At 47.9% G+C, this 18,398-nt stretch overlaps 7 protein-coding genes across 7 annotated transcripts; 6 read left to right on the top strand and 1 right to left on the bottom strand.

Annotated features, from left to right (window-relative positions):
• Window positions 1–2,190: 2,190 nt before the first annotated feature.
• On the bottom strand, window positions 2,191–3,380 carry COCVIDRAFT_65801 (hypothetical protein; the record flags this gene model as incomplete). Its single annotated transcript, XM_014702537.1, has 3 exons — window positions 2,191–2,790; window positions 2,847–3,176; window positions 3,228–3,380. Coding segments are annotated over 3 exons (1,083 nt in total), but the record flags the coding sequence as incomplete, so codon positions are not given.
• A 1,929-nt stretch (window positions 3,381–5,309) lies between these two features.
• On the top strand, window positions 5,310–5,468 carry COCVIDRAFT_95670 (hypothetical protein; the record flags this gene model as incomplete). Its single annotated transcript, XM_014702536.1, has 1 exon — window positions 5,310–5,468. The coding sequence occupies one exon, from the start codon at window positions 5,310–5,312 to the stop codon at window positions 5,466–5,468; it is 159 nt and encodes a 52-aa protein (XP_014558022.1).
• Window positions 5,469–7,300: 1,832 nt separating this feature from the next.
• On the top strand, window positions 7,301–8,383 carry COCVIDRAFT_95729 (hypothetical protein; the record flags this gene model as incomplete). The annotated part of the gene is made up of 1 exon (XM_014702535.1): window positions 7,301–8,383. The coding sequence occupies one exon, from the start codon at window positions 7,301–7,303 to the stop codon at window positions 8,381–8,383; it is 1,083 nt and encodes a 360-aa protein (XP_014558021.1).
• A 2,522-nt stretch (window positions 8,384–10,905) lies between these two features.
• Window positions 10,906–11,196, top strand: COCVIDRAFT_95619 (hypothetical protein; the record flags this gene model as incomplete). Its single annotated transcript, XM_014702534.1, has 1 exon — window positions 10,906–11,196. A coding segment is annotated over one exon (291 nt), but the record flags the coding sequence as incomplete, so codon positions are not given.
• Window positions 11,197–11,388: 192 nt separating this feature from the next.
• On the top strand, window positions 11,389–11,706 carry COCVIDRAFT_95674 (hypothetical protein; the record flags this gene model as incomplete). The annotated part of the gene is made up of 1 exon (XM_014702533.1): window positions 11,389–11,706. The coding sequence occupies one exon, from the start codon at window positions 11,389–11,391 to the stop codon at window positions 11,704–11,706; it is 318 nt and encodes a 105-aa protein (XP_014558019.1).
• Window positions 11,707–12,649: 943 nt separating this feature from the next.
• Window positions 12,650–15,141, top strand: COCVIDRAFT_25525 (hypothetical protein; the record flags this gene model as incomplete). The annotated part of the gene is made up of 8 exons (XM_014702454.1): window positions 12,650–13,071; window positions 13,121–13,453; window positions 13,503–13,550; window positions 13,608–13,758; window positions 13,822–14,087; window positions 14,135–14,502; window positions 14,555–14,799; window positions 14,848–15,141. The coding sequence occupies 8 exons, from the start codon at window positions 12,650–12,652 to the stop codon at window positions 15,139–15,141; spliced, it is 2,127 nt and encodes a 708-aa protein (XP_014557940.1).
• Window positions 15,142–15,515: 374 nt separating this feature from the next.
• On the top strand, window positions 15,516–18,132 carry COCVIDRAFT_14902 (glycoside hydrolase family 92 protein; the record flags this gene model as incomplete). The annotated part of the gene is made up of 4 exons (XM_014702430.1): window positions 15,516–15,645; window positions 15,700–15,959; window positions 16,008–17,415; window positions 17,468–18,132. 4 exons carry the CDS (start codon window positions 15,516–15,518, stop codon window positions 18,130–18,132), a joined length of 2,463 nt encoding a protein of 820 aa, XP_014557916.1.
• Window positions 18,133–18,398: the final 266 nt, after the last annotated feature.

Raw genomic sequence — 18,398 nt, 5'->3', positions numbered from 1 at the left:
CCCTTCAATCACAGAATACCAACGTGGTCTGATGGGTTGCATATCGATGACGTGGATGTGTCTCTTCACGCTGCCCTGAAGCGTAGTTTATCTGATGACTGCTGTGGAATACTACACGCGATGAAAATGGAAAGATGGGGCTAGATACTCATCATGAACGGCTAGTACAGCTTTGTGAACAGTGGTATGAGATGAATAATGCTATTACGTTAAGAGAACACTTTTATCGCGTCTGAAACACATTGTAACCAGTTACGAAACCTATAGTTACTATGAGATTCACAGCAAGTACTCTAGAACGCTTCTCGACAAATACTCATCATCTATGCGCGCGAGTTTCTGCGCGACGGTGAGGTGTGCTACGCCTTCCCCAATACGTCATCGATTTCCCGCGAAGATTAAAAATAACTCATTGAACAGGGTTTCGGAGGCTGATCAGTTGTAAAACCTTTTACACTAGTTCTGCGGATAGATGTGTGATGAGATTTCGAAATGTAATCACGACTGAACGGAGAGCTAACAATGTTGGAAGATTCATTGTTACCAGCCTTGAGAGTCTAACTTTGAAAATTCACAGATAACCACTATGCACCGGTGACGTATCGTCATCTTTCACTATTCTTGACCGAATGAGAAGTGACACTTAGAGCCCTGTGTGTGCCATCTTCGAGAAATATACTGCTTCAAAGAGATTCTGAACCCCGTTGAAGTGACGATAGAGCTCGGTTTCTTTCGTATTTCAGGCCAATCATGTGTGGCGGGAGTCGTTTGCTAACACGATGCGTTGCCGTAGCATTAGTAGCAAATGCTATCGCCCGCGTGTATGCTTTCGAGTTCTAAGCGCGATTCCAAGAAGCTCTACAAGAATAATATCGCTTGATTATGGGAGGTTATTTGCGCATAGAGATGCTTCTATAGGGAAAAGAATGATGGGAAGGTTTTTCGGGAAATTAAATACCTTGGCGATGATTTCATCGAGGGAAGAATGCCGGACGACATATTTGCTTGTATCATTATATCCCTTGACCTTGCTACAACACTAATGTTGGATTTTGTCGCCCAAATCAGCAAGAACGGGCCCTAGACCTCTCACAAATACTGACAATTCAATTAATTGTTGGAGGTCTTGAATAACCATGTCTCACAGGAGGACACCAGTTTATAAAAGAGGCAAAACAATGGGTTGTTGGCTTTGATCTCGCCAAACGCAAAATAAAAAGATACATATTGTACATATATATGCTGAGAAAGCATTCTGAGAAACCCTGCATAAACCATGCATGATGCACCACCAACCAAAATACTGCGCCCACACCAAATGAAAGAAAAAACGCCTAAACAATGAAACGAAAACGCCGACATGCAAGCTGAACAGGTGTACAATTACATAACATCGCGTACGACGACGCGCGGACTGCTTCTCACATCGCGAACTGGAGGCATGCGTCCAGTCTCCAGAGCGAGAGATGTATGATAAAAACTGTGCGACGAGGGGGGCTCATTGAGGAAAACATTCGACCTAGCGGGAGAGCGCGTATGGCTGAAAAGCGGATATTTCGGCATGTAAGGCGACTCTATAGGCGAGAAGCCATGCTCGCTCGATGAGTCTCGTGCACGTGAAGGAGATAATGGTGAGAACTGATGGAGGCGTTCGGAATCTGGACTGTTGAACCAGCCGTTAATAGCTGTGCCCATAGGAGAAACCAGGTCCTCGATGGACCTTGGTCGGGCGTTGCTTTGATTCGGTGTTGAGAACGCAGGGGTTTGTAGGCGTGGGCTCGAACTGAATTTGGGTAGTTGGATGCGTTGGGAAGGTTGACCATAGAGTAGCCTCTTAGGCGAGGCAGTGCTGTGTCCTGTCACTGAATGTTTGTCACCGGATACTGAAGTTCCTGGTGATAGATACGGCGACGCCTGGGGGGGTGTAAATATGGTTCTTGATTGTTCATGTCTGGAGACCAAAGATAGTTCGTTACGCGATGCAGTGGAAGGCGGAGTATCGGAGTCGTCTGAATAAAAGGAGGTCGGTGTAAGGGGGCCCAGGCGAGGTGTTTTTGGAGGTGGAATAGGCGCTTTTCTTGAAGGCACGAAAGAATGCGTGAGCAGCGCTTGTGGTGATGTGCTCCATGGACACAACATCCCTGAGCTTTGCGTCCGTGAGCTTACTAGCTCATGGCTTCGCTTCCCTAGAGAGCTACGATGAGGGATGTGTATATTGAGACCCTTTACAGTCGATTTTTGTTTTGGTGACATCTGTAATGCTCCGCTCGCCATAGGGCTTGTCGATCTTGCAAAGGGAATAATAGGTGAGGCTCTTGGTATAAGTTCATAGTGAGTAGCACCTTCAGGATCCGAATTTCGCATAACAGCATCACTTTTTCTCAAATGTCTCCGAAACCAGATTGATGTCGGATGGCCAACCGTTTTGTCCTGTAGATGCATTGAAGATCTGATGGAGGTAGATCCTTGCAATCTATGACTAAGTTCCCTACAGTAAGGTACCATGAATGGAATGCTCGCAGTGATGATGCTCATACATAGGTGAACCTGCATTGCCACCAGTGGTTCCCAAATTCGATGGTGGTCATGTCGCTGTGGTATGGTAGGATAGACCCAGATGGTTCGAACAATCGTTCCTGCAATGACAAGGAGGCGAGGAGAAAAACACGAGATAACCGCCATTTTGCGGCCGAGGGGCATTTGGAGAGCCGCGACTATGCTCATGGGAATTGCAATCAGAGCGATTTCAGTCAATACGTCGAATGTACAATAGATAACCCAGAAAATGCGCTATGTGAATCAGTATCTATGTTATATACGCACGATTGCTTGAATGATCCACTTACAAAATTGAGACAATGCGGACTGGTTGTTTTCCATGGACGTGGAAGTTCGCATTGAAATGCGATGGTTATCAAAGACACTAAAGTCCAGGTGGAGATGAAGATGCCAAGAGCGAGTACTACGCGGTGAAGAAATTGTCGACTTGCAGCGATATTGAAGAAAAGAACGAGAATAGAGAGCTTAGGGAAGCAAAAACCAGATATGTAGAACAGTTCCGATATGTAGTATCCCTTGGAAAGAATGTCTGCCTGTGAAAAGGTCAAGGAGAAGGACATAGCGCGACCGTTGGCTGTAAGGATGAGCACAGTAGCCGATAAGCTGATGGCGAATATCTGGCTTTATTAGCCCTATGGTGAATTTCATTAGTTCCTGGGCTCACTTACAGATGCTATGAGAATAAAACTATCGTCCAAGCCAACCTTTCGGAAAACAATCGTCTTTGCAATCTGCCGCACAATGAGAACGACCACCACAGCGATTGCAAGAGTCCATGAGACCAGCTTAATGGCGTTCATATGACCTTGTATGGACGTCATCGTAGCTTCTAAAGGAAATAAAATTCGTTGTTTGACGGAAAGCAAAAAAGAAAACACCAAGGAATGATAAAGATATCTGCGAAGATGAAGCAGTAAGGAAAGGATGATGATGAGACTTCCAGGAAAATGACAACCCGTCATATCATTATGAAACCAAGTGGATCAGAGATTTGGCAGGGCCACTCGCGCTGATAACTTGAAAAGACATTGGAGATATCTTTATGATATGGACAACGCCTGTCTAAGGCGACCAAGTATCCAGCGCTTCACCTGCAACAGGTCCAGGGACCAAAAACAGTGCAATCAAAATAGGTTAGCGATCCGAGAATATACAACTGGTGCCTGTTCGGCAGTGTTTTCTGCCCCATGAGACGCGTGTTGGAGAACACCCACAAAATGCACTCGATCGCAATACCCGCGAACCAAACCACTTCACCAGATGGTTCGTTCTGTGGTGTAACGATAAGTGCATTAGTGGGTAGAAAATACTTCGCCACGCAGCTAATCTTGGCCATTAGGCGCTCGCTGTGCTTTGCCTATGCCGTTAAAGGTTGGGGCGGCTGACATACCGACCGGGTTCGCGCATGAGGGCACGGCGCCTTTCTGCCTCACCCGCTCCGGGCAGCGCACTGACAGACGGGAACGGTATACACGCATAATGCCGACTTGTGTGAACCTCGACGTATCCTGCCTGTTGGGTGAACATGAGGCCCAGACACCCGCGTGTCACACGAATTCCCATCGTGCCAAGTCAAAGAGTTCCACGGCTCGTTGCTGACTACAGAAGTTGGTTGCGATATCATCACCATAACGCGACTTTCCGGATAAAAAGGTGGACGCGAGATGGGACCAAGTTCAGTTCGTGCATTTATGATGGTGTGTGTGGTTGACCGGGGACAAAGGAACTTGCAAGGGATCTTTTCTTAGATCTTACTGCAGACCATCCCGCTCCGGCAATTTCGAATTTCTTGGCCACGGAGCGGAAGGATCAACGTCCCGGCCTCTCCTGATAGGCGTGGTCGTGATGTAAGTGAACAAGGTACCTATTCTTGTATTTACCCAGTTGCGACGCTGACAGCTGCTGCTGTCTCTGAAGCGATTAATGTAAAAGTTTGATGAGTACAAGATACCCAGCGTGTGTGTCCATTAAGACGTGGCGAGGTGGGAGGAAAGACCGCATGGATGGTCGTATGAAGGACTGCAATGAGAATTCGGTACGATGTATGCACATTCGGAAACCGATAGGATTCTGGGATTGGTAGTGGTGACATTTGAACCATGTAGCCACCTCGCTGCCGCAACTTTGTCGAGCTCCGATGAAACTGCCCTGGGAGATCTATTCCGTTTGGGCTTTGATCACTTTGACGAACGTACTTCGCTCGTTAAATAACAACCAGATTGCCGAATTGTAATTGCAGGGAGGACATGTAGCCAAGCGCAGCGGCAGACGTGTCATGCCTTGGAGTCCTCCATCTGTTTCACCTACTCAATAAAGTCATCGCTTATCTCAGACTTCCCTAAGGCACCAAGTATATTGACCTCTCAAACACAATACCAAGACATGATTGACAATGTCTAACAAAGTCAGCAGTTTGGCGCACGTTTCGTCTCCCAGATATCTCAGGACTAATCGTGACATCCATCGATGCCAAGCTATAGCACCGAAAGTCATATTTACGGCCTGGCATGTGCGGGCCATTTTTACCTATGGTAAGGCGTTGAGGTATGGTTGGGCCGCTGCCTTGGCCGACGGTGGCCATCAAGAAACCAGCGCATGTATATCCTGAGCACTTCAAGTGAACTGCACATTGAGAAAATAACGGGGAGCAACCCCATTAATCAGATTATACTGTATGCTTGACAAAATACTGCCAAAATTCTCCACGAAGAAGGGTATTGAATATTGCGATACATTGGATCACACATGAAATGGTATCCCTGAAGTCACAGAGTCATGTACGTCGTAAGTCTGACCCCACGACTCTTGTAGGTGAGCAAGTGCCCATTCGCACGTCCGGCACACCTGTATATTTCATAGATGGAATACCCAAGCTTATCACGGATATCTGTCAAGGACCGAAATGGTGACGAGGTTCGGGTGCGACTGCTGACCTTGCGTAAGGCGTCAATACGACCCACGCACAAAGTACTTAACACAATATCTGAAAATGTGAGCTGAGTCGCGCTCTATCCCTTGCCCATATTTGGGCGAAAGATGTGTTCGAGAACCCAAGCTACGACTTTGCCCGTGTCCATGGGGAGAGCGCGAGTTCGTACTTGCGGCAGCCTTTTGTATTCTGATCGCCTAGGTCTTTTAGCTTTGCGTGACTCAGGTACCCGATCAACGACCATGCTCAGCCTTGAGGATCAATAAATATCACACAGAGTACTATAGACCGTCGTCAGAGGGCGGAGAGCATCAGGGCAGTGCGGATGAGCCGAACAAGCATTTCCACTTCTTTTTCGCTCCGGATATACAGGTTCGCGGAAAGGGGAGCGGGCCCGGAACTCGACATGGAGCTCGGCTCTATGCCTTGATCAATTGGGCCGAACGTGAGATTCCGCCCAAGATCTTGTCAGCGGAGCGGGATTGGGCCACTATGCCAAATGCTGTAGCCGTACTCTCAACTGTTGGGACGGAAAGCTGACGAGAGATCTTCGCTTTTGGCCTGCAACGTAAGTATATGCATATGGATGAAAATCCAGAGTATATTTTGAGTGGGATGTGCACCAACAGTGCGAACCACTTTGAGCAAAGATCAAACACACATGATCCATGATTGCGCAATGCTCGGTAGCTTGATTGACTGCTGGAAACGTTGGACACCTCGAACTAGAGGGTGTACGTACTACGTGTTTACATAGCAGATCACACTACGTCCGACCATCATGATCGACAACCCCTTTCTCGTACGTTCTACGCGTATCGCACGATAAGTTCGGTGTGATTATTGATCGACGATGAGCTTAGCTGTTCTTTTCCCGTTTCAGGTACACACTTATCAACAACGTCCATAACATTAGTTGCAGTGTTGCCCTATACGCCTCATCATGATTGGGTTTCATCATTATCAATTCACTGCCTGTGCACCCATTGTAAGATTGTCGGGCCGCAAGCATCGCCAGGACTTCCTTGGCTGTGAACTTGGCGCCCGGACAGACGTAGGACAAACCCACACGTAAGACCGATGAGCTGAATGATCCAGTGGACGCGCATTCACATGAAATATGTGATACGAGAAGAAAAAGTATATGTGGCTGAGCCAACCAACTGTTGGTTTTGCATGCCTCTTGAGCCGCATCCAGTAGCGCGCTAACGCTTCAGGCTCGTTTCGTGGACCCAGTTCGGACGGCGGCTCCCATCCATTCCTGGCTCTTTAGATGCACCGCCACCCAGTTGTCGCCAATTTGGGACGCGCACACCCTGTTCAAATGCTGAAACGCTAGGATCCCCGTCGATCACAGCCGGCGCCTTACCTTGGGCGGAAATGGTGAGATCCGGGACCACGCTGCGCTAATCAGGATCCACTCAAGGCGAATAACAAACGAAACATAATGCTTGCAAAAAGCTTGTGGAAGCGCTGACTCCTTCTGGTTCGTCAGGAGCATGACGAAGCTCGTGGGTCCGACACGTCTGTGGTCTTGGGCGTCTGCAATCCAAGACCTTGGCAAAGTAAATACAATTACCTGACAGCGTTGAGTCCGTGTGACGGACGTGTGAGTGTTCCGGTTTAAAGCCGTGCTGATGCCTCAGCCCAGCCGGAGTGAAGGGAGGGTCATAACACTCGCTTTTTTCCGCTGCTCGCAGCTATAGTCACTCATTTGGGCCCGCGTTTCCCTTTCCCCCATTCCCCACTTCACTTCCTCGGTGTATTGTTATAACCTTTTTTATCTTTGCACAAAATTGTGGGTCACATACAATGAACGCCTCTGCAACTGTACGGGCGTCATACATCCGCCAGGCGCGGGTGAGCATCATCGGTCATCCGGTTATAGCACTGCGACCACGCTCTGCTCACGAAGATAAACTCAGAGATTTCGTTCATGTTGATCATGTCGAGCACCGTCAAAAGTGTGAATCGGAACGAGTTGCTGCACCCGCTGTCTTTGATCTGGAGAAAGATGCGGATATGAAGGAGATATACATCGAGGAAAAGTTCTCCGACTCGACCGACAACCTCTCCGTTATGGAATGGGAAGAGTCCAGCTCCATCAGAGTACGACTAAAGAAAATGGTTACTGTCTTTCCCTACCGCGACCCCATCTACCTCGTCGCCATCATCTTCCTCCTTGGCTCCATCGATCTCGTCATCAATGCCTTCTTCGACCTACTACCCCGTCTCTACCCTGCCTCTGCCTTTGCCGAATCAGAGCAGGATATAGTCGCAGTCCCACTCACAATTCTCATCGGCTCGATCCTCTTTTTCATCGCCGGTGTCTTCGACACTTTTGGCGCCCTCAATGCCGACAGTGGCCAGATTGGAGCCACCAAGTCCAACCCCAACAAAGTCATATACCGACCTGCTCTCGTTGGAACACCACAGTTCCGCTGGATCCCTTCCCGGACCAAGCTGTTGGACCTCACAGTAAACAGCTTGGCATTCCAAGCAGGTCTTATCGTCCTCTTTGGCGGTGTCATCTTCATGTTTGGTGGCATCGTGGATTTCCCCGGTGTGGTGGATGAAGAAAGTCCATACTTCTCCTCCATCGTTTTTGGACCTCAGGTCGTCCATGGAATGTTGTTTTTCGTGGGCAATGCCATGCTGGCGTTTTCAGAGCAGGAGCGTTGGTACAAACCCAAGATCACAGACCCAGACTGGGTAAGCGCTTTCTTGAACACAATCGGAGGTTTCGCGTTCATGATGGCGGGCATCTTTTTGTTTCAGAAGGAGACATCTGTCGAGGAGGGTGAGATCCGGGCTGCGATTGCAGCTATGGTCGGAAGTTGGGCGTTTTTGGTCGGAAGCGTCATTCGCTGGTATGTTGTTTTGGAGGTTTGGTAGTCGCTTTTTCTTTGTTATGTTCCGGCCGTGTTTCTTTCTTTCTTTTTTGCAAGGTGTTGTTAGCTTTTCTTTTCGGGCAGGGTTCGGCTGGACTTGGGCGGACCTCCAGGTTGCTAGGGTAATGATTTCCTTTCACACGGCGTACGAGAATGTATTCATTATTGCGGGGACATGATACCAAAAAGTTTTGCTTTGTAAAGGGATACACTTCTGTAGAAGTGGAGCGCATGTAGCTTCGTCGAAAATTGACGCGCAAGACTAAGGTTCGAGGTCGTTGCTTGATTGAAGAGACCGGGTGGTATTTGTTCCGACGTAGGCCTTTTCCAGTGCATAATTTGGATCTGAATGCATATTTAAGTGCTTCATAACTAGCCACAGTGTGTCAATAACAAGGGTTTTATCACTTCATCGTCTCCCTTGTTTCTCCGAGGATCAACCATTGGCCGAGAAGACAACTGGCTGACTCCATTAATCATCGGTTTACGTATTCAGAATCTATGTACAACAGATTACCGATGAATAATGGAATGACTTCATGTTGCTGTAACAAAATCGCTGTGAATCGTTGTTTCGAGCGTAGGGTGGGTAACTTGATCGGTTTGGTCGAGTCGCAAAATCTTGCCAATAGATCTATACTACATCACTTCACCCACAAAGGCAGAGATAAATATTGAAGATTCTTGAAATTTGCCTATTACAGATCAGCGTTTGAGTGTAGATTGAGCAAGCGACATCAGCATATGTTTGCAGCATTCGTTGCATATTGTGATCAGTCGACGAGGGGGCGGGGGGTTGTGCAGGAAGAAACCCGATTTGATCTGCTCTAAGAATCTTTACCACGTACTCTCCCTGGCCGCAGCTAGACTAGTGGGTACGAATAGTAAGAGAAAGATAAGTTGTACCACTCTTCCGTACCGCCTACGGGCTGTGATCATGATGTTAATCCTCCGCACTCGAGCCACGGCCGCCGCCCACAATCTAGTCATCTTCCTAATCTACTTGACATAGTCACAGTACCTATATTTCTCTTTCTCTAGGCCATCCAAACTACCATGAGCATTCTTGTTTTGCAATTGTGTATCCACAACGCCAAGAGTGGCGCCCGTACCATCATTTTCAACTATCTATCAGGAGTCAAATAGACCATTGTCAACAAGGGCACACAATGTTTGATTTCATGGCTGATATTTGTACTCGATATTCGGACTAAGCTGAGGAATAACATCATAGAAATTGAAAGCAAGGATTCGCAGAAAGTCACTCTGACACTTGGGGTGTTGCATCGGCTGGCTGCAAAAGGCGATCATGTTCGATATGCGGAATGAGCCGAGCAATGTCAGTATGATGACAGAAAGCAAGGACTCTCAGAAAGTCGCTCTGATGCTGAGGTTCTACAGCGGCCGGAGGTCAAGTGACTGCCTAAAATGATGACATTTTTGATTTTCCTTTCATCTGCCTTGCCGATTAGGGGGGGCAGGGTGCCAAGAAAGGTTACACGTGAACATCTCATTCACTTTCACCCACCAGGCAACTGGCAAATTATTGCCTTTCCAAGCCCGAGAAGCTGACGGAGCATTGTGTTTTCACGCCCCAGGCAACTGGCAGAGGATTGCCGGGCGTCATATGCAGGAGGTTACTGCAGCTTTCACTCTCACCCAAATTGCAACCAGTGAACATCTCCTGGCAACCTGCCCTTAGTACCCTTTCCACACACTATTAATATAGCTGCAATTTCCTCAGTTGCAAATTCTCTTCCAACACACTTCTCAACCATCAGTCTATTCTTGACATTCTCAACCATCAATTGATTCTTTATACACCCAACCATTTCTCCACATATTCAATCATCCATCATGTCACCTATCGCAGTACTGGTTCTTGCGGTGTTGAGGGCAACTGGAATGATATCAGACCCCCTACTCCGCCCCCAGAACTTGAATATCACGAACGTCGAGTTCATGAGTGGCTGTGGAACTAGCCAACAATGTTCCAACGTATATGGTGTCTCAGGACACACCCTCAACAACATGATCGGCTTCGCTGAACTGGATGTCATACCAGTCATCAGCGCGACCCCCACAGCCGATGTCGCCCCTGGGGAGCAACTTATCCCAGACCGGACTGTATACGATCCAACGATCGAACCTGAGACTGAGATTGTCTTCGAAACCATCCAGGATATCCCTGGATACTTCAACTCTCTCGCCTCGGACCTTGTCATGGGACTGGTCCACACTCTACTGCTCATGGTGTACTACACCACCTTCAAACCTGTTTGGTTTGCTGCGAGCTTTTGCATGGAGATGCCTCAGATTGATGGGTACGTATATATTGTATGCAAGATCTGACCACGTTCATCAACTAACTCGATCAGGGAATTCATGTTCGAAAAAGCCGTTTCTCGACACCCGTATGCGATTTACCTCTGGCTATCACTGGCCATGCTCACCCTCCTGGAACCATTCCTGACATTCGGTTGGGATTATCTTCACCAAGAGTTCCGCGATTTCCATGAAGCAGTTATGAAGAGGCTGCGGAGGTGCGAAGCCAAGGCTTGGGGACAAACCATATTGATCAAGGCCCTTAGGGGAGCCAAGGATCGCTACAATCTCGCTTTGGAGGTTCTTACCGCATCACACGAACACGCAAAGACTCGGATCTCGAGGATTGAGGAGCAGTTCGTTGATATTTTTCAAGCCGTCACTCAGCAAGATGAGGACGTGAAGAAGATGGTACAGACCGTTGGGAATATGGTGCGCGACCAGCACTCACTTCAAGAACACGTCGGCGATGTTTCCTCGGATCTCTACAGGGAATACGCCGAACTGGGCACTTGCTCGGATCGCTTTGTCCAAGCCCACGGTGGGAACGGCATAACTCTCGGCCACAGTCTCGACTGCCTGGAACTCAAGGTCTATGCTCTGGAGCGCGAGAAAGCCGCCCAGGCCGCTGAGATCGAAACCCTCAAGAGCGCTCTGAGCAAGGCGGATGAGGAAAGGGCGGCCATGATCAACTTCTACCGGACACAAAGGTTCAACAACTTGGCCACCAACGAGTACTACCAAAGGGCCATTGCCGAAGCCCCCGAAGATCAGCTAGCACCGGCGTTCATGGCTTATATGACAGCCATGCATTCACAGATGAATGCAACGCTCCAAGGCGTATATCGCTCGGCTGGTGGTCACCCATATACACCCCAGCCAAATATGCCGCAGGCTAGATCACAGAACAACGGCTACGGCAGATCTCCCAATGGCTCCCCTGGACTTGGCTCTTCTCGGTACGGTCCCGCCGGCGGCTTTCCTTTCAATCAGAGGAAGTAAGAGATTGCTTTTTTGCCTTTTTTCTTTATCACTTTGTTTGTGTTTACTCAACATGTATTGGGATTGGATACTGATCTGTGGCGTTCAATGGCTTTGTACTTCTGGGTCTTAGGATTTTGGTCTGGGATGACAAGACATTTGTATGACTGGCGTGGCGTATGCGTTTATTATCTGCTCTTCTTGATTTTAGTACTTGCTCTTTCCGCTGCGACTTGCTCTTTTATTGCCTCGATTTGGAGGATCGCTACCCACGCCAGTCATGTAGTTTTCGAACATCATTTGTTCAATGGGTAACTCTGGAAGCCCAGCTGGCGGTACTGAACGGGGGTGCAACTTGAGCATGGTATTATATACACTGCTCAAAATGTACCGCTCTTTCAGCACCGGTAGCTGGACTTTCAGTTACTCGTTTTATAAATGATATTGTTGAAGCTTTAGATACATATTACGGTCAGTCACAGAGGGGGTTTCGTGGACAAAGAAATGCAACCTCATTATCTCCGAGAAGCTCTGCGCTAAGTAGCTGTACAAGAATGTTTGGAATCTCTCGACTCAGGTAGCGCCTTGTTACGTGACGAACACCAGAATCACTGCGGGCTCAAAAATCAGCCCCAAAACGAGGCAAAATACAAAAAAGACTTATGTTTCATGTCGACGCTGTGAGGCCGGCTGATGTGCGAAGGGGCTAAGCCTTGTTCGTGGCTTGCACTGCCCCACGGCAGCGGAGCTTCATAACTCAACGTTACTCTATCAACTACTCTGACGATTATCCATTACTATCATATTCTGTTACCCGTCATAACTAGCTGCAAGCAGTTGTTGATTGCTCCGACCTACCCCGAAACTTACTGCCAACACTGTGGACTGAAGTAGGGAGCCTTGGGTGTTCGCCCCGCCCTTCCCCACACCAGTACCGGTGGTTTTGAAAGTGCAGTGGTCCACGATGTCTTTTGGATTTGGTGTCGGTGACTTCCTCGCAGTGCTGGGACTTTTTGAGCGAATCGCGATCGAACTTAAGAATTACCGCGATGCTCCAGCACAGTTCCAAAATCTTTCTGTCGAACTCGACTTGCTACAACGTACTCTCATGCACGTGGTCCAAGCCCAAAAAGACGATCAGGAAGACAAGCAGATTCTTGAGCAGATACGAGTCATAGTCAGCCATTGTCACCAGCCTTTGCAAGCCTTCATTGACAAGCTACTATCAAAAGAACGTTCCTTGGGCCACTATCGGACTGCACGACTCAACGATGTAGGAATCCGTATGAAATGGTCTATCGTCACGCAGAAAGATGTCGAAGAATTACGAAAAGTCATGCTCTCGGAAATGGCTGCGATTAATATGCTTCTGAGCGTGCAGCAGCTGTCAGTATAGTCATGCTGAGAGCTGCGCGAGTACTTACACCACTGCCAGGACCAATCTCAGAAGATTATCTGCTCGCTCAATAGACTCTCGTCAAAGCTCCGACGCCATTCTGGATAAGGCCTCCATGATCTTGGACCTGGTCCACAAGCTACCTGATTCAATCGCCAATATACATCTGGAAATCGCTCGGAACGGAGAACAACAGATCACACGGGACACACAGCTGACACAAATAGTTGCAGGGCTAAAATCTCAGGTAACGGAAATATTTGTTCAGGGGAAAAATAGTATGGGGATAATGCACACTGGTAAAGCTCAGATTTTGCGAGGAATAGCGCGGTTGCATTCCGTCTTGAATGACTTGAGGAAACTTCTTTACTTGTGGGTTCTTGACAGGATTGTCGATGTACCGTATGGGCTAAATCTTTAGGTTCTCGAATTATTCGAAAGAGATGCTGGAAGCCATTAGCCAGAACACGTTAGTTGTCTTCCCCCATCTAAGCGGCTAAAGATTTCGAACACTGAAACCGCCTAGCCGCATGCTTCTTGATATAGCAGGCCATATGAAAAGACTTGCTCGAGCCATCGAATCCATTCCCCTACATCTTTCGGTCGACATAATCCGCCTTGACGATGCGCTTGGAGAAAGCTGGGGGTTGCCTTTCCAAGCGTGTCAAACATGGAATGTAAGATGTTTTGGTCGATGCAATGCCCTTTGTGCATTCAGCTGACTAGCTGTGTCTGAAAAGTCGTTCACAGACATACTAAAGGTAGTTGTCTACGGAAACCAGCGACCGGGATTGGACTACATAACACGAGGCCAATTTCAACTCACTCTTGCGAAGACGGGGCGTTCGATCGGCCAACAACATCGGTGGGACTCGACTATTAGACCAGGTGCCCACATAAAGCAAGCAATGGTTGTCCCTGAGCTTCCTATTTCAAAGGATACTTGCCCTTATCCCTCTTGTGCTGGGACGTTATTGAGCCAAGTCGATGAAGTTGACAACATATGGTGGGCAGCCCTGTGAGGCTAAAGATTCGAGTACTAATATGTTGCAGCTCAAAATGTGGTCGTTTGTCAAGTTCCACGCTTCTTCATACTCTACCGCTGAAGTTATATGCTAGAGTCCCATCTTCGTACACACCGTTTGACCCTACCACAGGTCAGGTTGGCGTTCATGCGCGTGGACAGAAAACTAGCAGCTCGGCGATTGGTCCTGTTCAGCTTTGCGAAAACTCCATTAGCTTGTTTCGAAGGATACAGGTATATGAGCGGCCGCCTCCTCTAACTTCAGCAGAGGAAGCGTACGAGAAACTTCGGTATGATGCATCTGACTTCCAAGCGAATTTATACCTTGGATGGCAAGCGCTCAGTGAAGGGCGAATTGATGAAGCTATCCATCGCCTGAGACGGGCGATAGCGACAGGTTCGTCTATTGACTCATTATATAAGTATATAGAAACTGACATGTAGAGTAGAACCTAAAGATTGGATCCCTCACTATCTTTTGGGGAGAGCCTTTATAGCAAAAGGTCGTTTTGAGGAATCATATGATGCGCTGCAACTTTGCGTTACATATAGCGGCATGATTCCTGATGTTTGGATTACGATTGGGGCACTTTACTTTAAGATTAATCAATATCGAGACAGTCTTGATGCTCTAGCAAGAAGCATCCGATTGAATCCGGATACGTGGGAATCATGGTATAATCTCGGGGTTCTTGTAAGCACATGCTCCAAACCCGATTCAGTGACTAACACTTCCCACCAGTACGACAATTGTAACAACCAAAGTGACGATGCACTAGACGCCATGCAGAGAGCTTTAGATCTGAATCCAGCTCTCTCCAACGCGCATATCCGAATGGAAGAGTTAAAAGCAGGGGTCCATGGTACTATGCTTACGGAAATGGTGGAATGTGGCTTGCTCCAGGCTTCAGACCCTATACCTACATACGTCGAAGATATGGGAATCCAAATCAGTCCTCTCATTTCTATTGAGCATGACGAAGAATGGGATTCCGAAAGTAACGAAGAGGAGGATGTGGATGATAGAAGCTATTAGGAGTTCTAAAAAAATAAGTTTATGTATGACATTCGTAATACAGTGAAGTCTTTACATCTTACTATAATACAAAGGAAATGCAAAACAGTTTGAAAGCATGTCACGCCTGCTCCCAAAGCCAACTCCGCATCTTGGCAAGTACCAGACGGGGAAGGCGGGGCACCAACAGCTACGTCATGCTTTACTACATCCCCAGTTCCATTGAAGGAACACCCAACAATGTAACCTCGATGCTTGGTAAAAGCTAACGGCTGCGACTATGGAAGTGATGTGCATAAGCGGGGTACCTTCAGAGTGGTGCGCAAAGGTGGGGGAACGCGCATTGTGAAAAGAGGTGGTGTACCTTCTTTTCCACTACATCAACTCTTTTCACAATGTTAAGTACGAAGATACTCGCGATACTTGCGATTGTGCAGCGACAATATGCAGATGCACAGGAACTCGATTATTCACAATTCGTGAACCCGTTTATAGGGACCGAGGGCGCTATACCCGGCTATGCATGTAAGTCACCTGATCTTCGACCTCTATCCCGATTCCATCGCTAATACTGTAAAGATGGAGGCGGCGATGTCTTCGTTGGTGGTGCAGTTCCTTTTGGTATGGTGAAACTAGGCATAGACAGCTATGAAGAGCCTATCAATCAAAGCGCGCTGAATGGCGGTTATACCCCCCAAGGTCATGTTACAGGTATCAGCCTGTTACATCAATCCGGAACAGGAGGAGGACCAAAATATGGGTATCCTTCTCAAATGCCGCTTACAAAAATTGACGGCGATGTCAACTTGCTGGATAATCGCACATATTGGCAAGATCGCGTATGTTGAGTAACAACATTCACCCTGCATATGCTGACAAAATTTCAGGTTGGTGAAGATGTAGCTTCAGTGGGCTATTTTCGCACAGAGTTTGAATCTGGTGTGCAAGTCGAGTTGGCAGCTTCACGACACGCAGGGCTATATCACTACACCTACCCATCAAATTCAGAAAGACACGTACTGGTGGATCTATCGCATTATCTCCCACATCCAACACGATCTTGGGATTGTCAGTTTTACACAGGCGGCGAAATCGAGATTCAGCCTAATTCCAGCATCTACACTGGCTATACCTCCATTGCTGGGGGATGGAACATTGGCGCACCAGTTACCGTTTACGTATGCGGAGAGTTTGACAGCGTACCCGATGAGGCGAAGGCGTTCAAAGGCCAAAACACATTCCCTGTGAGCCGTCATTTTCGGACGTTCAACAACGGTACAACGCCGCAACCCACATTTACTGGTAACACTGCTCGCTCAGGGCCTATGAACGACCGTATTGGTGCGCTCTTCACTTGGAGCAACGCCACTAAGATTAAGTCCCGAATTGGAATATCCTTTATGTCTGTGGATAAAGCTTGCACATACAAGAATGTTGAGCTGTCAACTTGGTCCATCGAAGACACCGCTCAGGCAGCGCGCGACGAATGGAACCGCGATGTGTTTTCCAAAATCCGGGTTGACACATCTGAGCGCGCAAATAAAACGCGGCTTGCGCTGCTGTATTCAAGCTTGTACTTCGTGCACCTCATTCCAAGCGAACGGGTAGGTGAGAACCCATTATGGGAGTCCGATGAGCCGTCTTGGGATGACTTTTACACAATGTGGGACCTTTTCCGAAACCAAGTTTCACTATGGCATCTCATTCAACCGAGTTACTACGAATCGATGATCAGATCCTTGATCGACATATTCAAGAATGAAGGGTATCTGCCAGATGGGCGATCTGGAAACTACAATGGGCTGGTACAAGGCGGATCAAATGCCGACAATGTTCTTGCTGACGCTTACGTCAAAGGATTGAGGGGTATGATCAACTGGACCGAGGGCTACGCAGCAGTCAAGAAAGATGCCGACGTTGTGCCTTTCTTTGACCAAAATCCCGTTGATCCACAAGGGTCTCTCAAAGAGGGTCGGTCAGCGCTCGATGATTGGATACCGCTCGGTTACGTTTCAGCAGACCGGAATACGCGCGCAGTATCGAAAACGGTAGAATATTCACTCAACGACTTTGCTATAAGTCAGATTGCAGCAGGGGAAGCGCCCGGTGACCAGGACCTCTACTTGCGCAGATCGGCAGGCTGGCAATTGAGCTGGGATCCCGAAGCATCGAGTCGCAACTTCACTGGCTTCGTTATGCCACGATATTCGAACGGTACTTTTCATAAAACTTATAATATTACAAATTGCGGCGAATGTAATTGGCAGGATGAAAGCTATGAGGGAACTGCGTTCGGTGGGCCAATTCGACCGCGTGTTTATCGTTTGCAATGTACTGATTTGGACAGAATACTCATTCGTCATCCCTCATGACGTATCACGCATGATTACCCTCATGGGCGGCCCTTCCCACTTTGAAGAGCGACTCGACTACGTCTTTCAACCAAACACATCTGGTGTCGATCTAGGTGTCAATGGACTCGGAATCACGACGATTAACAATGTGGCCAATGAACCTGACTTTCAAACACCGTACCTTTACAATTATTTCAACAAGCAATGGAAGAGCGTTGAAAGGTCCCGTCAGCTCGCCAACGATTTCTATTTCAACACCACAAACGGTATACCTGGAAATAGTGATGCTGGCGCATTAAATTGTTGGCTAGTTTGGCAAATGCTGGGCTTGTATCCAGTCGTTACAACACCAGTGTATCTTCTCGAGAGTCCTTGGTTTTCAGATATCAACATCACAGTAAACCATGACAAGACTCTTAGGATCCGAGCTGAAGGATTGGATGACGGGGATGGGAAGCAAGGATACTATGTGCAGAACGTAAGTATCAACGGTCAAAAGTGGGACAAGAATTGGTTCGAGCATGAGGATGCCGGTGGAATTATGATAGAGGGCGGAGAAATTGTGTTTACACTGGGTCATAAACAGACAGTATGGGAAACAGGCGATGTACCACCGAGCCCGGGTCATCAGGAAGTTGATGTCGGGAGTAGCATATGATTCGGATCCAATCAATAATGGAAACTGCAGCTTCTGGAGCTGTATGATTGGCTTCTGCTCGGTTTTTTTTCAGACTGTAAGCATCGGAAGACGGCGGAAAAGGTCCAGGCATGCAAGAATAATGGGGCCGGTACGAATGCCTATGCCGCCCATCACTCACTACCAATCACTTCACACCGTATTGCCCGTGTACCTAGTTTTCTGCCGGTCGACCCTTTTCTCGGGTAGTCAGCAACTGTAGTCGGACGTCTTGGCGAGTGTCACTG

The sequence above is a fragment of the Bipolaris victoriae genome (genome assembly GCF_000527765.1).
Source record: "Bipolaris victoriae FI3 unplaced genomic scaffold scaffold_30, whole genome shotgun sequence".
Lineage (NCBI taxonomy): Eukaryota > Fungi > Ascomycota > Dothideomycetes > Pleosporales > Pleosporaceae > Bipolaris > Bipolaris victoriae.
This window is presented reverse-complemented; position numbering and strand designations above follow the sequence as displayed.